Source organism: Rousettus aegyptiacus, unplaced genomic scaffold (assembly GCF_014176215.1).
Source record: "Rousettus aegyptiacus isolate mRouAeg1 unplaced genomic scaffold, mRouAeg1.p scaffold_m13_p_5, whole genome shotgun sequence".
NCBI lineage: Eukaryota > Metazoa > Chordata > Mammalia > Chiroptera > Pteropodidae > Rousettus > Rousettus aegyptiacus.
In genome coordinates, this window is record NW_023416308.1 from 22,060,178 (window position 1) to 22,087,706 (window position 27,529).

General features: G+C 39.3%; 1 protein-coding gene across 2 annotated transcripts in view; it reads left to right on the forward strand.

Annotated features, from left to right (window-relative positions):
* The first annotated feature begins 1,337 nt into the window (after positions 1–1,337).
* MYO1H (myosin IH) overlaps positions 1,338–27,529 on the forward strand; it is a 97,761-nt gene continuing 71,569 nt past the window's right edge. Inside the window, exons 1-2 of one of the 2 annotated variants that reach the window (XM_036221632.1) lie at positions 3,484–3,666; positions 8,579–8,639. In XM_036221632.1, coding sequence (XP_036077525.1) covers positions 8,601–8,639 — 39 coding nt within the window. In that variant the 5' untranslated portion in view covers positions 3,484–3,666; positions 8,579–8,600. Of the gene's footprint in view, positions 1,407–3,483; positions 3,667–8,578; positions 8,640–27,529 lie in introns of those variants that run through there. The other variant, XM_016125013.2, reaches the window with a different exon arrangement.

Here is a 27,529-nt window from a genome sequence, read left to right on the forward strand (position 1 = left end):
GGCAGAGGCGGAACTCGAACCTAGGTCTTGGAGACTTCACAGGCCATGTGCCTGCATGTGGATGTCAGACCCCTGCATTCAAGTTTTAAGTTTCTTGAGGCTGTCCTCATGATATGTGTTATGTATCCGGTAGCAGGCAGGGAAATCCTGTATCCGCACCTGTGGCTGGGAAGCCTTTCCTGGGTGTACCTGGATTTCATTTTCCATTCAGGTGAGCTGTGACCTTGGCGCTGGTCCATGTCCTGAATGGTTTTCTTGTAGCACCTGGGAGCCCTTACTCTTTTCTTCTCTTCCTGGAGTAAATAGATCAGCTTGCATTCTCTGGGGGAGGTGATGTAATTTACGGATGTTAGTTAAGGTCATGGTCATAAACCTTTCTCAGTTTTCATCTCTCTCCAACCTGCATATATTTACATGTTGTATTTTGATGATTATAAAGGCAGTTTACAATGTTTTGCGTGTCTCTGAATAGCCTACAATTAATTCACCAGTTAAGTTGGACATACTCAAAGCATTTGGGTTTATTTCCATTAATTTTTAATGGAGTCGTAAGTAAATGGGGCGACTTGACGACCTCCCTTTGAAATAACAGTCCTTTTCATTACGGGATAATTTTTATATTTGTAAAGAAAGCCTCCTGAAAGCTGTTGGATTCCATACAGCTTTTTTAAATAAGAGGCATTCGGTCTGTGAGTTCTGTAGGCTCATGCATTATGGAAAGGAAGAGCAAGGACCCTTCATTAAAATACATTTAAAAAAAATAGAAACTTAGGATGTTCTGAGCAGCCCTCAAAGCCCCCTCTTTTCCTTGCAAACTTGGCTTCTCTGCCTGAATTTTTGGCTGGCAACTGTGGTCATTTCACTGAAGAATTGAGATTTTGAGTTCTTCACTTCAGGATTGGTTGCTGAAAATATTGTCACTCAAACATCTACTGTTGGAGTTATTTTGAAAATCAAGTACTTAGCGGAAACACTTCTTTTTTTTAGATTAATGTATTTTTTGTCCCTTTTATAAATGTATGATATTTCTCAAGCCTTCTGAATTCTGTCATCTGGGGGTGAAATCAGAACCATAAAAGGGAAGAGCTGAGAATCCTTTACTTTTTAACAAGTGTCTCAGGTTGATTCTATGATCAAGTAAGTGTCGGCACCTACCTGAACCAGGTGATCTCTTTACTGAGGTAAAGATGACCAACACCCTTTTTTCTTTTTTTCTTAAATTAAAGAATATGAAGTTTACCTGTTTCCATAGCTATATAGTACCTTAGCATATATTTCTGGCTGGGGAAAGTCTCAAATGGTTCCCACTTTTGCAGAGGAAGCTGCTTCCCTGGTAGCAAGATTTCCACAAGGCTAAACAGAAAACCAGTTCATCAGACTTTTGCAAAAGGGAGCAAAAGCGATAGGTATGTGGCTTTTCTGTTTATTCTGTGGTTTGATGTAGTTAAAAATCCTCTAGTTCGGGGTTGTATTTCTGAAGTTTTGATAGTAGAGTGGTATGGTTATCTCCCTGGTCTGTTCAGAGCTAGGGTATCTGTGGCTATGTAAGAAATATTTGTTTATGATGTTGAGGATAAGCTTAAAACAGCTCAGTCATAAGTGGCAAGACCAGTTTCTCATATGCAATCTGTAGCTACAGTGTTCATATTGAAAGATTAAAAACTACAAAACTACTAACTCACTTTAAACTCGTTTAAAGCAAGCTTTCTTTGATCAAGAAGAAGCTTGATCTTATTACAGGCCAGAACCATTTCTTGTCCTTTATCCTAAGTTCTTAACATTCATTCATTAATTTATTCATTTTGCTTATTCTGAGTGTTTTCTGGTCGTGAGGAGGGGAAGGAGGTGTAGTTCGAAATATACGATTTGTAATAATAATCAGTTCTCTTTTCTGATCACTGGTTGGAATAGCGAACTGAAGGCCATGTCAATGAAGCAGAAATATATCAAGATGTTTTTCTTGAAGGATTATACTGGAACAGTCCCTTGAGGCTGCAACACCCTGGGCGGTGACTGGCACACAATACATACTCTGGAGGTTTACAGGCTTAAAAATATTTTTCTCATTTTGTCAGTTGCTAGAAACTGCTGAAGTTGCATTCTCTTACGAGAAAGTTCTCAATGGAACACTTATGCAGTATTCACTCTCCAAGGGTCATGCCACCTCTAAAAAGTAATTTCCGATTCTGATTTCATGAGGTTAAGGATCTGAAGCACTGCAAAGCCGCTGTGTAATGTCTAAACATAGCTTCTGAAGATGGGAGCACAGACTTTGCTTTCACCTGTGGGAGACGGTGAAAGACCACTGGTCACCGATTTTTGCTCCTCTTAGCATGACCGATCAGTGTATCAGGGTTCTCTTTGGGAGCGCGTTTGTAGAGGAACTACCGCTTATGATTGTCACACATCCTATTTAACAAAAGGATGTTAAACCCTTGGATGTTACCAGGAAGGAAATCCTATAATGGTTTTGTTGCTCCATGATATCCTCCTGCCTCCTCCCAGATCCACTTCAACCATTGTCCTGTCCTACTCCTCCAAAGGGTGGTTGGTAGCTAATAATATTAAGCCTATTAAAGAGTGTGACCCACGAATGTGCACTAAGCAAGTAGCAGGATCTTTGTTTTTTTCCAAATTTTTTTCTGCATCCCTTTATTATAATCTCATTTAGTCGTCAGTCTTGGCAATATGTCTAGGCGTTCCTTTATGACAAAGTTATTTTCTTCTGAGGATTTTCATTTTTGAATGAAATAAAAACCAGAGGTTTGTTTTTGTCTGTGACGCCACAAAAACAGTTAAGATCACCAGGTTGTAGGTTCCAGGACTTATTTTCATCAATATAAGGAACACCTTTCTAACAATTAGAGTGATTCCAGGCTGGCCTGTTTTCTCTGATGGTAGAAAGTGCCATCGACCCAGGAGAGAATGAGCACAGGTGGGGGGGATTCACAAACTTGAGACAACTTGGATTAGACCTCTGAGGTCCACCCAGTGCCGAAGTTCTATGGTATTCTAGATCTCATCCTTGAACTTCAGTGCCAAGCCCATATACATAAATGGCATATTTTCTGTTGACTGTGAACAATCTAGTTCCTGTCGCTTTAACAAATATTAAATTTATATCTAATTGCAGTAATATATAAGTGCAAAAATAAATACTTTGAGAAAAGACTTGATACAGGATTATTTAATTCTAGTGTCTGTCCTGGTAATGACCACAGTGAAACTGTTGGGCAGTCATCTTTCTGTTTGGTTTAACTTTAAAGGCACAAAACAAAGAATTTAGAGACTAAAATGGGCACCTACAGTAAAAACGTTTTTAAAAGCTGGCCTTCTCTTGGCCAGTATTACGTATTATCTACATTTTTATAATGCTAACTGATATTCGCCAGGCCCTGAAAAACATAATCTGAATCAAAAAAGATCTAGCAACTTGTTTGGCATCATCTTAACCTTAAGCACCTTTTATTTTTGGAACATGAATGAGCCCTGTCTTCTTAACATAGCAGTTCCCTGTGAATTACTCAAAACCGCTCTTCACAGACTCTTTAAGTGTGGAGACTACACTGTGAGAGAAGGGCTTCATCATGGCCAGCCGGGAGGCCAACCAGGGTTCAAGTCTCAGTGCTGTCTTTCCCTTGTCCCTCCCTAGCTGAGGAGTTTGGGGTAAGTCTTTCCCTGTATCTTTGATTTCTCATCTCTATGAAAGGAATAACATCACCCATCTTTCAGGGCTGTATAAGGCTTGTAGGCAGCACCTATTAGGACAGTTTCAGGTAGTTTTGTATTTCTAAAGGCAGTCCTCCTTGTTCTGTAGCTAGATTCTCCTGGATAAAGGGAGGGATCAATTGAGTTACTTTGGGAAGCTGTCCAACTTTTTAAACCAATAGAATCTGGGTTTCCCAAATAGTTCTCGAGTCATTGGAAAGGTTTGACCCAGCCTTTCCCTGGCATCCAGGAAGAAGTTAATTTATGCTCCCTTAAGACAATGCTGTTTCAGGCATTAAAACATTCAAGGTCCTTCTGCCTCTATCCAAGTCCGAACTAATCTAAGCTCTTATCAACCAGGGAATTCCATTCAGCAGTCCCTGGGGATAACTGTCTCAGCTCTGAAATCTGTAATTGATTTAATCTGGCTCATTTGTACACAGGCACACCTTGTTTTATCATGCTTTGCTTTATTGGGCTTCACAGACGTTGTGTTTTCTACAAATTAAAGGCATGACCATCTACAGCAAAAGGATTATGGCTTGCTTTATGCAGGGGATATTGTTCCAGCGTCTAGATCTATATTATGGGCACAATTTATAATTCCACATCTAGTCTGAGTCTACATTATTAGACAGAACAGTCACTGACACTCTGTTCTGTATTCTGTTTTCCTCATATGTCTTTTTCTATCAAGGATCTTGAACCAGGGGCCTGCAGGCCACACAGCCACAGACAGGCTTTGTTTGGCTCAAGGACTAAAAAACAAACAAAATAACAAACAAACAAACACACATACATGCACACCACTTTGAATTGGAAGCCAACATTTAAAAATTCTTCAAGCTGGGATTTCTAGCTTGTCTTGAAACATCTAAAGTTGGCCATACTCGGCCCACAATCCCACAAGAGAGCCATCAGTTGGGACTGAATGCCGCCCAGTTTGAGGGATGGTCATATGCTCTCTTAGTGTGCTACAGGCCCCACCACTGCTTATCACCCAACCCCCATGCCTAGATCTGTACCATTTATCTTTAAATATGTTTTTCACTGGTCCATTTTTCCTTATGACAGAATGAAGACAAAAGCAAAATGTTCTTAGTGCCCATATTGCTACCATAAACCTCAGAGAGATTGTCAGTAGCTAATAAAGATAAACAATCCTTTTGGACAACTTACTTTGCTCGACAGTGTGATAAGTGCTTTGGACATCTTGCCTGGTTCTTATGCTGTGAGGCTGGTGTTTCTGTAGCCTTAGGCTCACTCACTTTGTTCTATTTGATGGGGTCAGGGGCTGGGTAAGAAGTAGTGTGTAGAACTCCTCCCTCCTACTTTTCTGCACCAAATAGTTTTTGATGGACAGGTTGCTTTAGGCATCTCTTTATGATACACATCTTGGGATAGAGCAGGTCCCTCTGCCCAGGATACAGCTGCATTGCAGGGGATGGCTGCCTCTCCAAACTGTCCTCATAGAAATCACACGTTTGGTTCATGGGGTAAATTGTAATAAAACATGCAGTTGAACAAAACTGGCTGTGCAGACCGCTATATAACTCTAACTGGATCTAACATCTCAGTCGTCTGGTCCTTCAAAGGAAAATTTGAACCGACTATAAAAAGTTCAGGAAAAGAAAATTGTTTCAATCTAATATAAGGCTCCTTAGACAAAAAAATCTCACTGTTATAACTTGATTGGAGTGATATCCTTTGTGTCATAAACCAAGACATGTGATAAGAAAAAACTTCTGAGATGTTCTAAATTAAATCACAATGGCCAGAGCGTGAGAGAAAGAGACAGAACAGTTAGCTTGTTAATAGCTGTGGACCAGGTCTAACAAAAGACTTCTCACATTCCTGTAAATCTGTTGGAATTTAGGATTAACTTCCAGGTAGCTATTTCCGTGATTCCAAAAGAGAAAACAGCCAGGCGCCATCTAACCCCAGAAGCCTTCCCTATCCTGACCCCAGGAGCCTCTCCTTATTTGCACATGAATTTTCCAATCTGCTGCCCACAACTAATTCATAGCAGCGGACGTCGCTCCTTCTTTGCTGACTCTGTGCCTATCCCAGAGCTGGCTCCACATCACCTTCTCCTACCCCCTTTGTCTATAGCTAATGTAAATTCTTCCAGAACGGTTTACATCTCTCTGCCCCGACCCCTTCTTGATGTATAAAAAACATCCAACAACTGGTTCAGACTTCATGCCCCAGGACCTGGTCTTTTTGTGCTTAATAAACCCTTTCCTTAAAAGAGACTTTCAGCTTTGGAAGTTAATTTTCATTTAACACATGAAAAAGAAGAGTGCCTGGTGATAAGGAATAAATTGTTCGCATGCTTCAAGCTGGCACAGACAGATTTTGGGGGCTCCTCCTTTGTCCACAAAAAGGCCTTTAACAGTACTTTGCTCAACAAAGAATCCAAACTCAGATTTTTCATCGCAAGCAGCTTTATCTTGCAAACCAAACAACTCAGTGGTTTTAAGACTACTCAGATTTCTTTCAGCCTCATCACTATTGAACGTTCAGACCTTGTTCCTCAGTAATAAAAAGTGGCCTGTTTGATTACTAAGACCCCTTCCTAAGGTTCTGGACTGAGTTTTTTTTCCACCCCCCATATCTTTCCACTTGTGTCTAAAGTGGAATGAACATAAAACAGCACAAACTTGTTCCAATGTAACACGTCCTGGACACTTTCCGCTTTATGAGGTAACAATCCTGACTGTTTGTTTTAGAAATGGTAATGTTGTATCATTGTAACAAATTATACTTAAAAATCATTCAGTGTGAAATTGCAGATTAATCCCATAGGGACGGGGTATTAACAATCACCCAGCCCCTTTGGAGCATACAGATGGTGAATCTGGGACTCACAATAGGAACAATCGCTGATTACATGCCTGGGTGTAACGGACAAAAAGACCTCCCCTACCTCCCCAACTTCGACTGAAGAACACTGTGGAGGTCCTAGCGCCTGACTTGTTTAGGACGCTCGGGTCCTCCAGAATGCCTGTATTTCACCACCTAGTCTATGTGACATTCTGCAGCCCCTTCTGTGTGCTTTGAAACCTACCAAGGGTATATACGAACATATTCTCTCAGCGTCCTTAGCCCAAATTCCACATTGTTTCAAGAGCAACTTCACAATGGAGCAGGCCCTGGGGATGCGGCAGATGTGCCCAGTGGAAAGAGCTCATTATCAAAACCAGTATCTGCTGTTCACCAATCACCAGGAAGAAAGTCATCACTCACAGTCTGGACTAGGGGCTGGAGAGGGCTCTACATTTCAGAAATTAATCTGCACCTGAAAAGTACAAAAGCCCCTGATTTTGAAGCTATCATTCCATGGAGCCACAGAGTAAAAACCCCATGACATGCTTGATTGACACTGAGAATGAAAACGGTACACTTGTACACAGGCTCTTAAATACAGACCATGTTACAGCAAGTGACCAGTGTGTGCTAGGGACGCTGAACTAAGCAAGTAAGATTGTTTTCTATTAAACTATTTATAAAATTTCACTGAAATTTTAAATTAATACAACTTCAATGGTAATTTAGGTCCCTATGCAACTTCTATATACACCCAAAGTTTTCCTCCTAATCACAGGTTTGATTTCAGATGCAAAGCTGAGAAATAATTGTTCAATCAGGAGAATAAGTTGTCTCAAAAGAGAACCCAAAAGCTGGGATGCTTAAAAGACTTTAACACAATTCTCTTGGTTTTTTAGAGTGTGTTTCTGAAAAGCTTTATCTAGATGAACTTTTATCCTAAAAATTCTTTTTCCAAATTGTTTTGTTATAGAGCTCATGAAAGTACAAGCGGATGTTGTGTCTGTGTCTGACTCTAGAAACTGCTTTGCTTTTAGGCATGTGTAGCCCACACTGGTTGTGCTTTTCCTAAATCCGGTGTTTGTGATAGCTGTGGGTCAGCTGAGTGATGATGACCATGTCCTCTGTATTGGACCAATTACTCTCCTTGAATGTGTCACAATCCTGTCTTGAGGGGACACTTGTAAGCCTCTCAGGATTATTCTAGAGATGGTTTATGACCAGTCCTTATGTCTACCTAGTCCCTCAGACATTGATATATATCTATTAAATGGGTATAGTTTCCATTTTGAAAGATGAAAAAGTTCTAGAGATCTGTTGTACAACAATGAACAACACTACTGAACTGGCACTTAAAAAGGGTTAAGGTGGTAAATTTTATGGATCTTTTTTTTTACCAGATTTAAAAAAATCAAATGAAGATAGCAATTGTGCAAATTAGGAAAAGCTTTGTTTACTATGAAAAAGGCCTATGGCAGGGTCCTCAGCCTCAGGGCTACTGACATTGGGCTTGATGATTTTTTTGTTGGGGAAGGGGGTAGAAGCTGTCCTATGCAGCGTAGAATGTTGAGCAGCATCCCTGGTCTCTCCCTACTAGATGCTAGTAGCAACTCACCCCCAGCATGACAACTCAAAAGAAAAAACCAGATGATGATAAATATCCCCTGGGTTTTAGGGTCAAAGTTGCCCCTGGCTGAGAACCACTGGATTATTATAAGACTAGGGAGGAAAGAAAACACATTTTGAAAAAAAATAACTAAATCTTCTGGGTCTTCACTGTCCATTATGGTAGTCAATAGTGGTATGGAGCTATTAAATTAAAGTCAAATTTAAATCTCAGTTCCTGGTTCTTTAGCCACATTCCAAGTGCTCAATGGCCACATGCGGGCCACCATACTGGACAACACAGATATAGACCATCATCACCAGAAGTTCTATTGGTAGCACTGACCTGGATGCTCACTGTATTATTTCTCATCTAGATATTCGCTGTATTTCTCATCTCTTGGGTATGTGTGCTGATGTCTTCATTCCTTTTCAGGCTATAAACGTGTGTGAAGTTGATGGTGAATGCCACAGCAGGTCCTCCATCAGACATGCCAGTATGTAACTGTTAACAAAGCTGCCCTTTATTACCTGCTTATAACTGCCCTCGTCAGAAGAAAACAAAGGAGAACAAAAGCAAAATAATTTGTGCATTAACCTTACTTCCCCACCAGTGATGAGAGCAAACATCACAGTCTTAGAGCTCCTTTATTGTCTCTCTGAAAATGTAACAGAGCTTCCCATCAGAACAATCCTGATTAGCAATCCCTCCCAGTTCTGGACACATCGGTGTCTTTCCTATCCAGATGGATTAAGCAGGTGGATGCCAAGGCCTGTTGGTCCCCAGGGTGGAGGGTAGAAGGAACATGCACATAGTTGGATGTTGCTATTACATTTCATAAGCACATTAATAGGGTTCCTGCATTATCTACTGTCTACCTTGCTTAGATGAATGAAAACTAGCTGTTAATACCTCAGAATCAGGAAGTGCAGATTTCTTCCTTCTCTTTTCCAAGACACTCGAGTCACCAAGGAAGACATGGTCACACTAGGCAGAGTCTTCAATGAGACTCATGAAATCCTTGTGTGGTTTGAGTAAAAGGGAGACCCTGTTAGTGGACTATTTTTCTGTCCAAAATCTCTCTCTTCCAATTGTTGGGGTGTGTGTGAAGTCATTCTTTTACTCTTTATCTCATTCTTTTTGGTGTTTTAAACACTCAAGTATTACATCACTGATACCTTATTTGTCCATCAGGTTTTCTTTGGTTTAGAAAATAGAACAGAAAGGATTTGACTCCCGGTGGAAAGTGGACCTGGAAGGATGTGGGATGGGGTAAGGTGTTTGTACACCTTTGGCTGAAAAGATAAGGACAAACTAGGGTTTAAAACATTTTTTTTAAGTGCACAATATCACAATAGCAACACAAACCAAAAAGTGAAGAGAAATTAGCCAACCTTGAGGACATTATGCTAAGTGAAATAAGCCGGTCACAGAAGGACGGATACCGCATGATTCTACCTATATGAGGTCCCTGTAACAGTCAAACTCATAGAAATAGAGAGTAGAATGGTGGTTGCCAGGGACTGGGGGCGGGGAGGGGAGTTGTTATCCAACAGGTGTAAAATATGCTTTGTAGATGGGTAAGTTCTGGAGATCATACTGCTCTTGTGCCTGTAGTTAACCCTGTATGACACACTCAACGGTAAGGGGTGGAGATCCAGCTAAATGTTTTAACCACAATGAAAATAAATGTTACATGCCATAAAAAAAAAAAAAATGAGCCAAGTAAATTCAAAAGACTGTTTTCCCTCAGCTTTTTCTTTTCCTCAAGATAAATTATTCTTTTTAATGGTGACATTGGTCAATGAAATCCAATGTTTCAGCTGTACACTTTATCAGTAAGGCATCTATCTGTATATATATTATATACATATATACATATATATGATAAAGCTGTACACTTTATCAGTAAGGCATCTATATATATTATATATATATACACATATATATATTTACAATGTGTGTTTACCTCCCATAGTTAGATTTCTTTCTGTCACCACATATTTGACCCCTTTTAGCCCATCTACCTGCTCTCTCTCCTCTTCCCTCTGGTAACCGCTAGTCTATAGTCCGTGTCCATGAGTCTCTGTTTGTTTATCCTGTTCATTTGTTGCTTTTAGGTTTATATCCCACATATAAGTGTAATTTGTAACTTTTTCTGTCTGGCTTATTTCACTTAGCACAATTATCTTGAGGTCCATCCATGTTGTTGTGAATGGTAGTATTTCATTTCTTCTGATGGCTAAGTAATATTCTGTTGTATATGTGTACCACAGCTTCTTTAGCCAATCATCTATCACAGGACACTTCAGTTGCTTCCATGTTCTGGCCACTATGAATAATGCTGCTATGAACATCAGTGTGCAAATATCTTTTTGGATATGGGTTTTCAACTCTTTGAGGTAAATACCTAGTAGAGAGATTGCTGGATCATATGGTAGATCAGTTCTTAGTTTTTTGAGAAACCTCCATATCGTTTTCCACCCCCCAGCTTTTTTCGAGGTATAATTACAAATACAATTGTGGGATATTTAAAGTGTACACGTGATGATTTGATACATATTGCAGAAGAATTCCCCCATCAGGTTAATTATCACATCCATTATCTCACATATTTACCTTTTTGTATGTGTGTGAGAACATTTAAGTTCTACTCTCAGCAAATTTCAATTATACAATAGTTAACTATAGTCACTGTGTTATACATTAGATTCTCAGGTCTTATTCATTTCATAACTGAAAGTTTATACCCTTCTACCAATATCTCTCTATTATCTCCACCCACCCTTCAGCCCTTGGCAACCACTTTTCTACTGTTTGAGTTTTCTTCCTTTTTTAAAAATTCCACATATAAGTGATACTATACAGTATTTGTCTTTCTATGTCTGGCTTATTTCATTTAGCATAAGGTCGTCCAGGTTCATCCATGCTATTGAAAATGGTAGGATTTCCTTCTAAGGCTGAACAATATTCCATTATGTAAGTACCATATTTTCTTTACCCTTTCATCCATCGACAGGCATTTATGTTGTTTCCAAACCTTGGCTATTGTGAACAATGCTACAATGATCGTGGAAGTGCAGCTCTCTCTTCGAGACGGTGATTTCATTTCTTTAGGTTATAAATCTGTACGTGGAATTGCTGGATCGGATGGTAGTTCTATTTTTAATTTTGGGGAGAACCTCTATACTGTTTTCCATAGTGGCCGTACCAATTTGTAATCCCACCTATAGTGCTCGAGGATTCCCTTGCCTCCACATCCTCATCAGCATTTGTTTATCATTTTGATACTAGATATCCCTGCAGGCATGAGGTGATATCTCATTGTAGTTTCGGTTTGCATTTCGCTGATGATTGATGAAGTAGAGTATCTTTTCATCTAGCTGTTGGTCATTTATAGGTTTTCTTTAGAAAAAATGTTTATTCAGGTCCTTTGCTCATTTAAAAATTTTTATTTTTACTATTGAGTTGTATGAATTCTTTGCATATTTTGGATATGAACCCCTTATCAAATAAGTATATAGTTTGTAGATATTTCTTCCTGTCGTTCCTTTTCATTTTGTAGATGATTTCCTTTGCTGTGCAGAAACTTTTTATTCTGATGTGGTCTGACTTGTTTATTTTTGCATTTGTTACCTCTGCTTTTTGTGTCAAATCCAAAAAATTAACACTAAGACCAATGTCAAGGAGCTTATATGTTTTCTTCTAGAAGTTTTATGGTTTCACATCTTATGTTCAAGTCTTTAACACTTTTTGAGTTGATTTTTGTATATGCTATAAGATAATGGTCCAATTTTATTTTTTTGCACGTGACTGTACAATTTTCCCAGCACCATTTATTAAATAGATTATTCTTTCCCGTTATATATTCTTGTCCCCTTTGTCATTTATTAATTGGCTCCTTTGTAAATGAATATATGTGGGAGTTTCTTTTAGGGCTATTTTGTTCCATTGATCTGTGTATATAGTTTATGCCAATACCATACTGTTTTGATTACTATAGCTCTGTAATATAATTTGAAATCAGGAAGTGTGATGCCTCCAGCTTCATTGTTGTTTCTCTATACTGCTGTGGCTATTTGGGGCCTTTTATGGCTCCACAAAAATTATAGGATTTTTTTTTCTATATGAAAAAAGCTATTGAAATTTTGATGGAGATTGTGGTGAATCTGTAGAATGCTTTAGGTAGTATGGTCATTACAACATTAGTCTTCTAATCCATGGTTATGGAATATTTTTTCATTAATTTGTGTCTTCAATTTCTTTCACCAGTGTCTTATAGTTTTCAGTGTACAGATATTTCACCTACTTGGTTAAATTTATTCATAAGTGTTTTATTTTTGATGCTGTTGTAAATGGGATTGATTTTTAAATTTCTTTTGCAAAGTCTTTGCCAAAGACTTTTATGGAGAAAAGTTTTAAAACTTTTAAAACTTTCAAAGGGCTAAAAAGACATGAATAAATGGGGAGAGATTTTTTTTTGTGGACAAGATAATTTTTATGTCTATATTTTTAAAATATACATAAATTTGCCATTCTAACCATTTTTAAGCATACACTTCTGTAGCATTAAGTGTATTTAATTGTAGTACAACCATCACCACCATTGATCTCCAGAACTTTTTCATCTTTCCCAACTAACACTAACTCCCCATCAAACACTAACTCCCCATCCCCTTTCCCCACAGTTGCTAGCAATCATCATTCTACTTTCCTTCTCTCTAATTTTGGACTACCCTAGAAATCTGATATAAATGGAATCATGCAGTATTTATCTTTCTGTGACTGGCTTATTTCACTTAGCATAATGTCTTCAGGGTTCATTTATATGATAGCATGTGTCAGAATTGTCTTTATCTTTTGGTTATTACAAATAAGGTTGCTATGAACATGAGTGTATAAATAGCTAATTGAGTCCCTGCTTTCAATTCTTTTGGGTATATACCCAGAAGTGGAATTGCTTTTTTGTATGGCAGGAGACTACCCTTTAAGAATCAGTACAGAATCTTAGTCTGCTTGGGCTGCTATAACAAAATACCGTAGACTGAATGGCACAAACAATAGACACTTATTTCTCACAGTTCTGAAGGCTGAGAAGTCCAAGATCAAGGCACCGATGTATTTGGTTCTTGGAGAGGGCCCTTGCAGAGAACCACCTCCTGTGTGCTCACGTGGCCTTTCTCTGTCTCTTCCTCTCCTTATAAGGGCACTAATCCCATCATGGGGGCTCTACCCTTGTGACCTGATTTAAACCTAATTACCTCCCAAAGACCCCACCTCCAAATCCCATCTCCCTGGGAGTTAGGGGTTGAATATGAATTTGGGGAGACATAAATATTCGGTCCATAATAGAATTTTTATTCTAGGATAAAAGATTTTTTAAATCTTTTACCATTTTCTGTAAGACATATTGAGAGATGTTCATGCACTTGAGTTTCATTCGTTTATCTGATGTTGAAATGAATCAATTACAGTAGCAAATTTAATAGGTACAAATAGGTTTGGGAACCAATACAGGTGACTCTTAGGCATTCAATGCAACTGGTGGGGACAGAAATGCATGGATGCTCTACAGAATGCTCTTTCTCAAGCTTTCTGGTGCATGTAAGTCACATGGGGATCTTAAGTCAGATTCTGATTCAGTAAGCCTGAGATGGGGCCCCAGGGTGTGTAATTCTGTGTGCCCCCGATGGTGCTGCTAGTTCCAGACCATATGTGGCAAGGTTCTAGAAGATTTCCTGCTGCTTTGGAGAGTTCAGCAGGAGTGGGTGTCATCATTATGTTCAACAGGGTATGGGAAGCAATGGCTAGTTGGTTCATGGAGGTCAGATAAGAGAGTATATCTCATTGTTTTAGATACTATCGGGGAATAACAAACCACCCCAAACTTAGCGGCATAAAGCGAGCAATCTTTTCTTATGCTCACCCATTCTGTTGGTAATAAATTCTAGCAGGGCACGGAGGATTGGGCTTGTCTTTGCTCTTTGAGGTCAAGGTCCTCAGCTGGGAAGATGGGAAGACTGGAAGCCTGGTGTGGGAGTGAGTTGATAGCTGGGCTCAAATATCTGAAGACTCACTCTCATGTCTGACCCCTGGCTGGAGGGCTGGAGGATGAGGGCCATTGACCAGAATGCCTGCATACAGCCTCTCCATGTAGCCTTGGCTTCCTCACCGCATGGCAGCTGAATGCTGTGATGGCAGTAGTGTTTTTGACTTCACCCCAGAAGCCACACAGTGTCCCTTCTGCCACATTCTGTTGGTTATAAGCAAGTCACAAGCCCACCTAGATTCAAGGGAGAGAATTAGGCTCTACCTTTTGATAGGAGAATGAAAAGGTCTAGAAGAGCAAATGAAATGGGAGATTCTCTTCTGGCCATCTTTGGAAAATGCAATCTTTAAAACTCATTTTTAAAACTTTTTATGATTAAAATTTTTGACAAAATGTAACACCTTTTCAGTATATCTCTTATATGATATTAAAATTTTTGTTTTGTTAGAGTTTAAAATCTTTCTTGGGGAACTAAAGGCGAAGACCATGGTTAAAATAGAATTATCTCTGAATTTATCTCCCTGAGAGAGCTTCAGTTCTTCTTTCTTTAAAGCTTCCACAAGACAATTGCATCCTGGATAATTATGCTTCATTACTAGGTAAAGCCCTGTCTAGAAAGCATTTCTGTGCTGTCTGAGGGCCTTGCCTGAAGTGGCTACTCAGACTCCTTGGGAACAACTTTTTTGTCTGTCTGTACCTGTCCAGGTGAGCATGTCCATCATTGTTCTGGCTTTCTAGGGTCTCAGTACTTCGTGTATATTTCCGCATTGCTTCCTGCCACATGCCTCTCCTCCTACTTCGATTCCATCACAGCATCTTGGTCTCTCGTCTGCCATTCCCAGGCTAATGAGTCCAGTTGAAGGGATGTTAATTTTTTAGTTGTGACAAATGTGCCAGGTTATGTAAGATGCTCACATTAGGCAAAACTGGGTGAAGGGTATATAATTCTGTGTTATCTTTGTGACTTTTTTTGTAAGTCTAAAATTATTCCAAATAAAAACCGTGTGTGTGTATCCATGCACGCATAAACCTACACACACATAAACACACGCACATGAAGTCAGTCGCACCTCTTTTTCAGTGTTTTTTAAACAATCATTTAAATGACATGGTCATTATTAAAAAGTTTCTTAAACCAGTAGACACGCTGTTTGGCTAACAATGTGTATCTGAATGTGGCAGAGTATAAGTGGCTGGTGGATGAACGTCTCGCGGGGTTATTTCTACTTCCTTATTTAATAACTGGATTCATAAGGGCATCTTAAGCCTGAGTGACCCAGGCTTTGTTGCCGGGCCTATCCCAGTGACCCTACCCAGACCCCTGTCCCAATTCATCTATCAGAGAAAAATGAATCTATTTCAGGAACTTTCAGTCCTCATTATCTCTAATTGGGTCTGGCGGCTGGAGACAGGCCTCATTATTTTTAATTGGGGCCCATCGTCCTAGAACAAAACGCCACCCAGTTTCATGTAGATCATGCCTGGATATTTGCTTGCAAGTTCAAAGTGAAATCGCATTGTAGGATTTCCAGGAAATCACACTATTTTCTATCCTTTTGTTTCACCTAGCTTTACAGTTATAGTCTTGGTTGTTAAACCACAAATAATCATTGAATCGGGATTGTCCGTGTTTATGTCAGGGGGTGTTTTTAGCATGTGAGGAGTAGTAAGTTTTTCTTTCAAAATTAATGAATATTATAACACTGGACATAATTTGACAGATTGCTCACTTAAGTATTTAAATGCAGCTTTGGGCATGGCATTATGCCATGGATAAATTTTCCTTATTTAAAGGGATTCATTTTTGCTAATTCTAATTTACTCTGAAATATATAATTCTTCACGTACCATATGCTTTTGTGTTTCTTTTTTGTCATCCTGACATTTCCAAATCATCAGTTAGTCAGTTCCTGCTTTCCTGAAGTAGGAAATTCATTTTAGGAAATTCACAAGAGTGTCTATCTTTCCTATGGAGTTTTAGAGTTTTTGGTTGTCCCAGATTTCATATTTTACCAATCCGAGATGGAAACTAATTTCTTCTTTGACAAGCTTGAGTGCCATCCAGGGCTCTTCGAGGGCTTGTTTTGACTAGAGGTAGGAGTTCTGAGATTCAGCATGCGTCATAGGTGCAGGGAGAGCATGCCCACACAGGGTGGGGTCTCCCACACCTTGGCAAACATTTGGACTCAAAGACTGAGCCCTCCTTAGAGCCAAGAGCTTGTGAGCAAAGCAGACCACTTTGGAAGGAGAATTCTAGAAGCAGCTGTTACTTACCTTGCCTCCTGAGGGATACTTCTTAAGCCTTTCAGAAAAGAGAGAGGGGGAGCCAGAGCAGGTCTTTCGTAGAATGTGAAAGCCATATAGCAGCATTCACTTCCTTTAGTTCCCATGCAATGATTTCTCCCTCCTGCACTCAATTTTTAAAAATTCTATTAAATTTATTGGGTTAACACATTTATGTAAGTTGCAAGGTACAGTTCTGTAATAGAGCAGCTGCATGTTGCATTGTGTGCTTACTGCCCAAAGTCGAGTCTCCTGTCACCATATATTTGACCCCTTTTACCTCTTCATCCTCCTCCCAACTCCCTTTCCCCTTGGTAACCACCATTCTGTTGTCTGTACCTATAAGTTTTTGTTTGGCTTATTCATTTGTTGCTTTGTTTTATATCCCACATATGAGTGAAAGCATACGGTTCTTGTCTTTTTCCTTCTGACGTTTTTTGCTCAGGATGATATTTTCAAGCTCCATCCGTGTTGTCTCAAAAGGCCATATTTCATCTTATGGCTGAGCAGTATTCCATTGTATACAGGTACCACACCTTCTTTATCTAATAATCATCCATTAAAGGACGCTTCAGTTGTTTCCATGTCTTGTACTCCATGAATAATGCTGCAATGAACATATATCTTTACATGTATATCTTTACAAAGAAATGTATCTGCAAATAAACATTTTTCAATTTTTTTGGGTCGCAGTCAGTTTTTTAGTGTAGCTCCTGTGTTAAAGCTAGAGTTGAGTTGTTTTTTCATTTGCTCTGATGCTTTTCTATTTAATGTAGCTCTGTAGCATGCACCCAGCTTTACCTAATAGAGATTTTTGCCACCCGTTCATGTTGGAGATTCTTTACGAGATCTCTTTTTGTTTCCGGTCGATATGTCAGAATCAGTGTTATGTCTTTCAATGATAAATTCACCATATAGAGTTTAAGGACTTGTCACAGACCTTCCCAAGTTACTCCTGAGCAGCTGTAGATTTATTTCTCACCTTTTAATAAATGAGAGCGACGTGTCTATGACACCCTTTGTTCCCTGGATACTCGGTTAATATTTACTGATGCAGAGAAAAATGATGTCGGATTGGCAGTCCGTAGCTTCTTGAGCACTGGTCCTGTTTTCCCTCCACGTACATAGAACGTATAGAACACATTTACAGTTCCAAATAGAAGCTCGATGTGCCTTGTGTGATTCCCTCTTGAAGGAGAAAATTTGCCCCTATAGAGGGTGTCAAGGCCTGTGTATATGTGACCTCATGAACCCTCCTACCATCCCTGGGAAGTAGATGTTATCCATCTTTTAACAGATGAGAAAATTAAGTTCAGAAAGATTAAGCAATTAGCAAAGCCAGGACTAGATGTGTTGAAAACGCCAGCCAGTCACCACCTCAAGCTTCCTCCTGCTTTTCAGCAGGATGTTTTCTTGGCCATGTGTCTAGAAGGCTGTTTCATTTACAAACATTTCCATCTCTTCTTGTAGTTAGCATTCCTGTTCTGTGTTTTTTTTTTCTCTTCCCTGTTTGTTGTTCTTGTGCTGTTTTTTAAATAACAGCTTTACTGAGACATAATTTACATACCATAAAATCTGTCTTTTCAAAATGTACAATTCAGTGGATTTTAGTGTAGTCACAAAGTTGTGCAACCATCACCACTATTCCAGAATGTTTTCGTTGCCTCAAAAAGAAACCCTGGAATAGAACATTTCTTATCTTGTGTTTGCCTAATGTTTTCGGGTGACTCAATTCCAATTACACATTCCCAGCCACAATACTGCAGAGGCGATGTTCTGTTCTCAGTGAATTACATCTGAAGGCCCCCAGGGTCCGATCACCTCTTGCTGGAGATGTTAACTTTTGACACCCATTTGGAAGTGGTGTCTGTTTTTTCCACTGTATAATTACCATTTTCTGCCTTTCTGTTATATACAATCTATGGTTAGATAGATATCCTGTACCTAATCAAAAATTTCCCCCGGGCTATTATCCATTGATGATTTCAGCATGTGCCAGTCTTGTTAAGATGGTTGCAAAATGCTGATTTAACCTTTTAAAAGTAGCACAAAGACAATAGAACAGAAAAGAAAAAAAAATAGAGGCGAAGTTTTTGTTCTGATTATATCAGGACCTGCTAAATGAGAGCTGACCGTCCTTTCCCAGCAGCTGACTCGGTGGTTAAGAACACCCGCTTGCGTGACTGTGTGTGGTATCAGGGGGTACTAGACTTATCGAGGTGCCCACTTGGTAAGTTATATAAATTATATAAATGTCTAACAACTATACTATATACCTGAAACTAACATAATATTGAATGATGATTATAATTGAAAAATTAACAAAACAACAAATTTCCAGCTTCCATGCCTTCCCACTTACTAGCTGTGTGACCTTGGGCAACTTACTTGGTTTTTCAAATCGATAGCTTGCCGGCTGGAGCCCACCGGCAGAGATTGAACAGCACCTGAAAGAGGGGGGTGAAGACTAAGAAAGAAAAAAAAAAAAAAAGGAAGGCAGGAAAGGTTTCTTCGGGAGGGCATACAGTCTCATTGCTGCAGCCCCGAGTTTATTTAGCACAGCATATTTATACCCTACAGAGTGCGTAAGAAGCAAAAACCTCTAAACATACACATAATTGCTGCCAATTACTCAGGAAGCTTTGTAGCTGTCTTAACATACTCTTTCCCATGGTCAAAGAACCTTCAGTTTATCTCCCCCAAGGCCAGGGGCACCTCCTCCCAAGCCAGCAGACTACACAGCTTGCCAACTCTGCAAAACTCCCAGCTTTACAGGCAGTTTCATGCTGCCTTGAAACGGTTCCCGACACTTGCCCCTCTGTAAAATGAGATTATTAATACTTGGTTTCTCAGGTCTATCACTTGCCTCTCTGTAAAATGAGGTTACCAATATCTGACTCAGAAGATTCTTGTAAGGTTGTGATGGTTAATTTCAGGTGTCTTCCAGGCTAAGGGATGCCCAGGTAGCTTGTAAAACATTCTTTCTGGGTGTGTCTGTGAGGGCATTTCTAGAAGAGATTAGCATCTGAGTTGGTAGACTGAGTAAAAGATCACCCTCCCCCTTGCAGGTAGCCATCATCCACTCTGTTGAGGACCTGAACAGAACAAAAGAGAGGAGGAAGGTTCGAATTTGCTCTTTTTGCTTGAGCTGGGGTGATCGATTCCATCTGCCCTAGGAAATCAGTGCTCTCGGCTATAACACCATTTCTTCAGGTTGGGAGTCTTCCCAGCCTCCATAATCGCATGAGCTAATTCCTAGATAAATCTCTTATCTATATATCTAAGTATCTTATTCTGCTTTGCTGGAGAACCCTGACTAATACATACGTGAGGGTTCAGTGCAGAAAGGCGTACGTATTACTTGGCACATACCCAACACTTAGTAAGATGGTAGCCGCTGCTGGCACACATCCCAAACTGGTGTTTGGTGTTTTGTTGTTTCGTTAATTTTTCAGTTACAATCAACAATATACACATAGCCATCTAAACATAATTTCAGGCAATTATGAATGTATAGGATAACACTAAATATTAATTATGCTCCCCTTTTTGTCTTGGATATATTATCTTAAATCTGAATAATGGTGTTGTTGAAGGAGGCGGGCCAACTGCATCCATATGAAAATGCTTAGGAATCAGCACTTGAAAAATGTGACTTTAAAATACCTGTCATGTAGACAGACAGCTTGTGATTAGAAATGTAGGAATAAGGTCTTTGTTGTTATTTTACCACTTGCATTTTAGTAACGCATTTAAGCAAAGAAAAGTGACGACACAAAATGATCATATCTGAACATTTTCTATGAATACATATCTATTGGAATCAATTGGAAATGGCAGAGCTTGCCAGTGTTCTGGACTTAAGGTGGTTTTAGGCATTAGACAAGTTGAATGACTCTTAATTTGTCTTCAAACACATATCTTCCATGTATCTAAAATAGTAGTTATTGTAAAGAAAAGCCCTATGCCTATAAGATCCTCAAATATTGCTAAAGGACCCAGAACATAGTTAATGAAGGATAAACTTTGTAAACAATAAGCAATTACATCTAAGCTATTCTTGGGTCATATGTGTGTCCTTCAACTACTACTTACTGAGCATGTTCAATGTGGGAGGGACAGCTGTGACTGGACATGACATAGGTAGCTGTGTGGGGTGCATCCTCATGGCAGGGGGAGACAGATATTAAAGAATTATAGTGGTAATTAACGTGTTATCTTTGGAAAATGCTAACAAGGAATAGTGCACATATTAGAGAGTTGAGTTGGGGGCAGGGGAGGGATGTCAGGAAGGCTGCCCTGAAGAGATGACTTTCAAAGTGGAGATACAATAGATGAATAGAAATTTGACAGAATTAGAAAATATCCCGTCTGTACCAAAGGCCCTCACATAGAAACAGGTTTTTAGACAGACTTTGAATTGCTGCTCATGAATCTCCCCTGGACCCCCACCTCTTTTCTTATCTTTTTGCGTAGGCCAGAAGAAGAGGGTCTCAGATAAGTGGGGGATCTATCTTTAATGTTTCTGTGCACCACCCTAGAGAGGATGCTGATCCCAATGAGTAAGTCTGGGTACCAGCAAGGCAAGGAGTCACAGTAGAGAAGGTGTCGGCTGGGGACAACCCGGGGTGGCACAGAGGGTTGGAGGCCCTTGAACTTGCCGTGGGCCTAGTCAGCATCTAAAATGTCTCCAAATTTGTAGAGCATATATTCTATTTTTTTTTTTTTTTAACACCAACAGCACCTGGTATTCTTAGGCGGTCTTCCATCCAAGTACTAACCAGGCCCAACCCTGTTTAGCTTCTAAGATCAGACGAGATTGGGCATGTTTAGGGTGGCATAACCTAAATATACTCGAGTAAAGTTTCAGCTGAGGTGAAATATTAGTTTATCTAAAGAATGAAATACTGCCTATTTTATCAGAAGTTTTCAGTTGCTATTAGGTTTATATAATTGATAATTCCAGAGGCGGCATAAGCTTCAGGCTCAATTTGATCCAGCATTTCATAATAGCTTCACACACACGTTCCATTTCTACATAGTTCTTTCCTCTCTGCTCACCTCTGTGTATAAGTCTTGTTCTCAGGCTGGTTCTCCTCATGGTAGCATTAGTGGCTGCAGGGGTGCCAGTCCTCACACGCTTATCTCTCTCTGACCAAAGGAAGGAAAGATCCACTGCTGGTTGTCTCTGTGGTCTTTCAGAAGATGGGAATCCTTCCTGAAAGGCTCTGATAATGTCGCCTTGTTTGAGCCATCTGCCCACAAGAGAGTCAAGCTCTGGGGCCAGAGCCCAGGCCAAGAGCAGGAGGGAGGGACCGTGTTCACACAACCATGTGGCTGTGAGATGAAGACATTATTCAGAAGAGGAGTGGGACACGAGAGCTCGGTGAGTAACCACACATGTCCACTGCATTCATGGTTAGATGTTCAGGCAAGGTCTCCAGGTGTTAAAGAGAGAAACCTGTCTCGTGAGTGTTAGGTGGCAGAGTGTGGCCTTGAGAGGGAGCCAGGAGTCTCAAACTCCCTTCCCAGGGTCATTTCTTTTTCCCAGAAAAATGTGCTTCAACTCCAGCTTCCTCCAGAACCCTCAGCCACCTCGGGAAAAATGCCTTCCTTGATTGGCCTTCTCATGGTTTGGCGTCTTGTTTTTCAGTACCGACCATGCTTTTTCATTTCCTTCCTGTCATTTGCCATTGGATACTCTGGGTCATATTATTTTCTTCCTATTCTTATATTCTAAAATTCCCCTGTTAATAGCTTATCTGTTTTTGGTCTGTCTGTTCACTGGATTTGACAGGGCTGGGATTGTGGGAAAATGAGTGAGGCGAGTCATGTGAGGGTGAGGTCAGATCCCATCTTTTTATTCATCATAGATTTTGTTTAATATAATAGCTTTATTGAGATATAATTCATACCCATTATACAATATGATTCAATGGTTGTTATTATATGCAGAGTTGTACAACCATGCACACAAACACACTAAAGAAACATTATAGCTCTAAATGTTTTAATATCTTGGTAGGACAAATTGGTAGTTACAAAATAGTCATGAGGATGTAAAGTACAGCATAGGGAATGTAGTCAATAATATTGAAATTACTATGTATAGTGCCAGGTAGGTACTAATCAATCATTTTGTAGTTTATGTCTATTGTCTATTCACTATGCTGTACACCTGGAACTAATATAAAATAATATTGAATGTCAACTGTAACTGGGGGAAAAAAGTAATCAGAAACCTTATATATTGCTGCAGTAATGGTACAGCCATTTTGAAAAACAGTTTGGTAATTCCTCAAAAAGTTAAATATGGACTTAACACATAACCCAGAAATGTCACTCCTAAGTGTATACCTAAGAGAAATGAAAACATGTACCCAGAAACTAGTATGTGAATATTCATAGCAATGTTATTCATAATAGCCAAAAGGTGGGAACAACCCAAATGTCCATCGGTAGTGATTTCCTTTGAGCAAATGTGCACGTTAAGACTTTAATAATGATCTAGTGAAAGCCTGGTAGGCACTGACATGACAAGATTCCCAAGGCGTATCATTGAGTGAAAAAAACAAATTGTGGAACTATAGATACCGTGATACACTCACATGAATGTGTACATATGCACACCGTGTATTTGTTATGGGTAGGAACACCATGTATTTGTTATGGGTGTATATACCGGCACATGGAAAAGGTAGAGAAGGAAACAAAGCAAGATAATGTACCCTTGGGGAAGGGTCTGCTGAGGAGCCGGGCTTAGAGAAGACTGCAGTCTCACCCATAAGAACATTAAGAGCTAGTAGTGGGTGCCACTGGTGCCAGGGGACCTTCCGAGTACTTTATGTGTATTAAATCCTTGTAAGAGTATGGGGGCGGGGGGAGTTACTAAATCCTCCCAAGTTTTACAGATCAGGAACCTGAGACCCAAGAAGTCCACACTTGTCCACCATCCTACATCCAACAGAGAGCGAAGTCGGGGTGCAAATCTAGCAAATGGGCCCTTAACCATGAGCTTATCACAGAAGCAGCCTCGGGTTTGGGATCCTGCGACTTATACAGTGAAGGGAGCTCTTTTAAAGAGAAAGAACATAACTTGACAAATGGAACACAACTTGAAAATTAGTTCTGGGCCTGAAAGGGGCCGACTCTGAGCCACCCACAGTTACACTGTCTCCAATAGTTTTAATGTAATTTTTAAATGAGAAGGCACTGATATGTTAGTTTTGCATCTGAAAATTAACAATAATGAAATGAAAATAAAGGAAACCCGGGGAAGGCCAGAGTCTCTATATTATGAACCTTGAAGTGGCTGCTCGACTTGCTTTCCTGAAGTTTGAGGATGTGGCTTTCCAAACAAAGCCAAGAAATGATTCTGAGATGATTTCCACTGAGCTGGATCTAGGCTGAGTGGTCAGGAAAATTTTCACTTTTTCCATGTAGTTCACGTAGGGTCCTGACTTTAATAGATGGCGACTGGTCAGGAATGTAAGTGACTAATCAAAGATCAGCAGTGGCTGTAACACAGTCTTGAGGGAGATCAGGTTTCCAGGTCTTATCACTCTAAGCAGCCCTGTGTACCTACAGGTGGGCGGCCATAGGATGCAGTCATTGCCTCTCAGGATGAATTTTTAATGCTGCTCCGCCCAGCGGGCTAGAATCACCTCATACCTTGTTGCAGTGTGTCTCATGCGTCATAGGACCATAAACCAGAGGAAAGCAAGTTTTGAATGGTTCAAGTGGAATAATAATTAGCAACGTGTTCTCCCTTGGTGCATGATGGAATCCAAGGTAACGTGACTTGAAGGCAGCTTCATTCTGGTACCCTCTCTTCCACCTGGAGCTGTGTAAACAACCATGACAGCCGAGCCTCCAGTAGAACACTGAGAGAGAACCGGGCTTGTGAATAAGGGTCTGGATTTGTTTGGTGGAAATTTTATTTAAGATAATATGTAGATGCCCCCTTTTGTTGGAGACAGTGTGATCTTTTAGAGTCAAAGTGTGGGGTGTTGACCAATTGATTTCAAATTGGTCTAGAGGAGTGCTGTCAATCAGACTTTCTGTGGTTATGGAAATAGCCTATGTTCTCAACGTCCAATGCATTAGCTGCAGGCCGCATGTGACTACTGAGTGCTTTACGTGGGGCTAATGAAACTGGGGAATTGAATTTAAAGTTTTACTTAATTTTAATTGAATAGCCACATATGGCTAGAAGCTGCTGTATTGGGCAGCACAGGTAGAGTCTTAAATAATAGCTGGTGACCTAATGGAGAAGAAAATCACAGGTGATTTTTGACCTTTGATGTAAGACTATTATACATTTTCTTTTTTTTAGATATAGAGTGTTTACTTTTAGATGTTGTAACTCCAAATTGGACCAGGTAAAGTTCACCTTAAGCTAAAACTGAGATATTTTATTAGCTCATTGACAATGAAAAAATTTTCTGGGACAATGGAAGACAGAATTTAAGTGTCAAAGCTATTGCTCTTTTTTAGGAGTTAATTAAAGACATAAAGATTTAGAAGGACAATTTTTCTGTTTTTTTTGTTTTTGTTTTTGTTTTGCATAACCATCTTGTATTGTCTATTTAGAAAGCATTGTTGAAGGATTATTTCTCCTTCTCCAGATAGCTGAGAGGTTGCAGTGGCATTTTTTATATGTAGTTAGAATAATTTAGCAGCCAGCCACAGAAACCTCATGCACAAAGAAGAAACTCTAGCTAAGCTTGTCATTGATCCTTCAGTCAATTATCCATTTCTATAGCGCCTTGGCAACTGATAACTCAAAATGGCACTGTCCTTGACAAGAATGTATTTGAACACCCAGAGGTCCTGGTTTTATTTGACATTCCTGCATTACATCTCAAAATAGTGACTCTAGGAAGCATGATTCACAGGGAGAAATAATTTAGTTGATTATTGGAGAGGAACAGTCACTGTGGAACCAGTCTTGCAGGAGAAATGCAACAGGTCAGCCAGGCCTCAAGCAACATCTTGCATGGCATTTTCTATCTTCATGGCTACACAATATTCGTGTAAAAGCATACATGCAGATTTATCTGTATATAGTCATACTTTTTTAAAAAAATGAAGAAAGCTATTTTTAATGTTAATCAATCCCCAGATTCCCTTGGAAAAACATTAAAAATGGAACACTAGAATAAAAAAATAAACTATGGACACATCTGACAACTTGGATGGATCTCAAGGGCATTAATGAAAAAAGACAACCTCAAAGGTTACATACTATATGACTCCATTTATAGATCATTCTCAAAATGATATGATTATATGTAGAGGGAACAGATTACTGGTTGCCAGGAGGTAGAGGATGGTTGGTATGACAGTAAAAGGTAGCACATCCTTAGGGATGATGAAGCAATTCTGTATTTGATCATCATGGCAGTTACGTGAATTTATACATGTGGTAAAATACGCAGACACACACACACAAGTACATGTAAAAACTAGCAAAATCAGAATAAATCTGAAGATTGACCTATTGTCAATTTCTTGAAACTATAGTTACGTTACATTGGGGGAAAGTTGAGTGAAGTGTACATGGAAACTCTCTACTATTTTTGCAACTTATGAGTGTAAAATTACTATAAAATGAAAGTTTTTTTTTTTTTTTTTTTAAAAACAAACCTTATTTGAAACATTAGAGATGGAGCCATTTAGAAAGAACCTCAGAGCGAGCTGGGTTTGATGAGTGAAACAAAAGGAAGCATTAAAGCCACACAAATAATAACACCGATATTAACTAAGTACTTTGTGCCACTTGTTTGGGCATCATCCACATAATGGCATATTTAGTTCTTGGGTAATTCATTTAAAAACTCACTTTATGCAAATCATCTGATCTGTTTGTTGCCTCTTTCTTCCAACTTATTTAGATGGCAGGAACTTGGTCAAAAGTCAGAAATTTGCCATTTTAGATAATGAGGGAGAAACTCATGACTACATCCATATTCAATATTTATTGAGGATGGCTTCCATCATGTTTCAAATAATAAGTACTTTGTCATGAGCCAAATATATTTTTTTACTTTATAATACAATGAAGAGTCAAAATGCCATTAGTAACTGTCTAATAATGTTTTAAAAATAATTATAGACTCACAAAGTTGCAAAAATAGTATGGAGAGGTCTCATGTACCCTTTGCCCAGTGTCATTTAGTGGTTACATCTTACATAGCTATAGTACAATATTTAAGCCAGGACAAATGATGTTGTTACAATGTATGTGTGTGTGTGTGTGTGTAGTTCATGCCATTTTTTCACATCTGTAGGTTTATGGAACAACCACCACAATTGAGAGTAATTATTTTTACCCTGAGTGTCTTAAGTGCTAATTAATTAAGCTCATTAAGCCTTTAATAGACTCATTCTCATGTTCAGTGTGGAGGCAGTTTCACTAGAATATAGGTGACAAGGATTCCAAGTCATATACTGGGTTCAGAGAGTAATTGGGTTAGGTAAGCTACCTCTTGGATCTCATTTCCAATGATTTTATTTTTAATTTTGCAACTGATTTTGGAATGGCTTGTTTTTAAAGCAAAGCTGTGTCTAAACCAGGCTTGTGTGTTTTTGTATTACAGCTTTAACCTCTCTTATGAACACTTTCCTCCAGCCAGCCTCCACTATCTTACTTTATCTTTTGATTAACAAAATAAACATTCTTAAATTAAAATCTTAAAAAGCAAAATCACACAGAGTTTTACAGCAAGAACTTGCGACACTATTTTAAGTGACTTCCCAATTAACTATTTTTTATGGTGTCTGAGTAAAAGCCATTGAAGTTAGGCATTGAATCTAGGACAATTGTCTTGTTTGCTGTTGCTATAATTGTGTTTTCTTTTTAAAGAGACTAAATTTTATAATGCCTTGCACACAGTAGATTCTCAGAAATTGGTTTATCAGGTGCTGTGTTCACTTGAAAAAATAAGAAGAAAGCCCTCATAATTACGATGATTTTGATTGTGCTCGTGTCCATATCTATTAGAATCACTCAACTTTCTAATGTGATCGTTTGCTTCTTAAGTTGACAATAC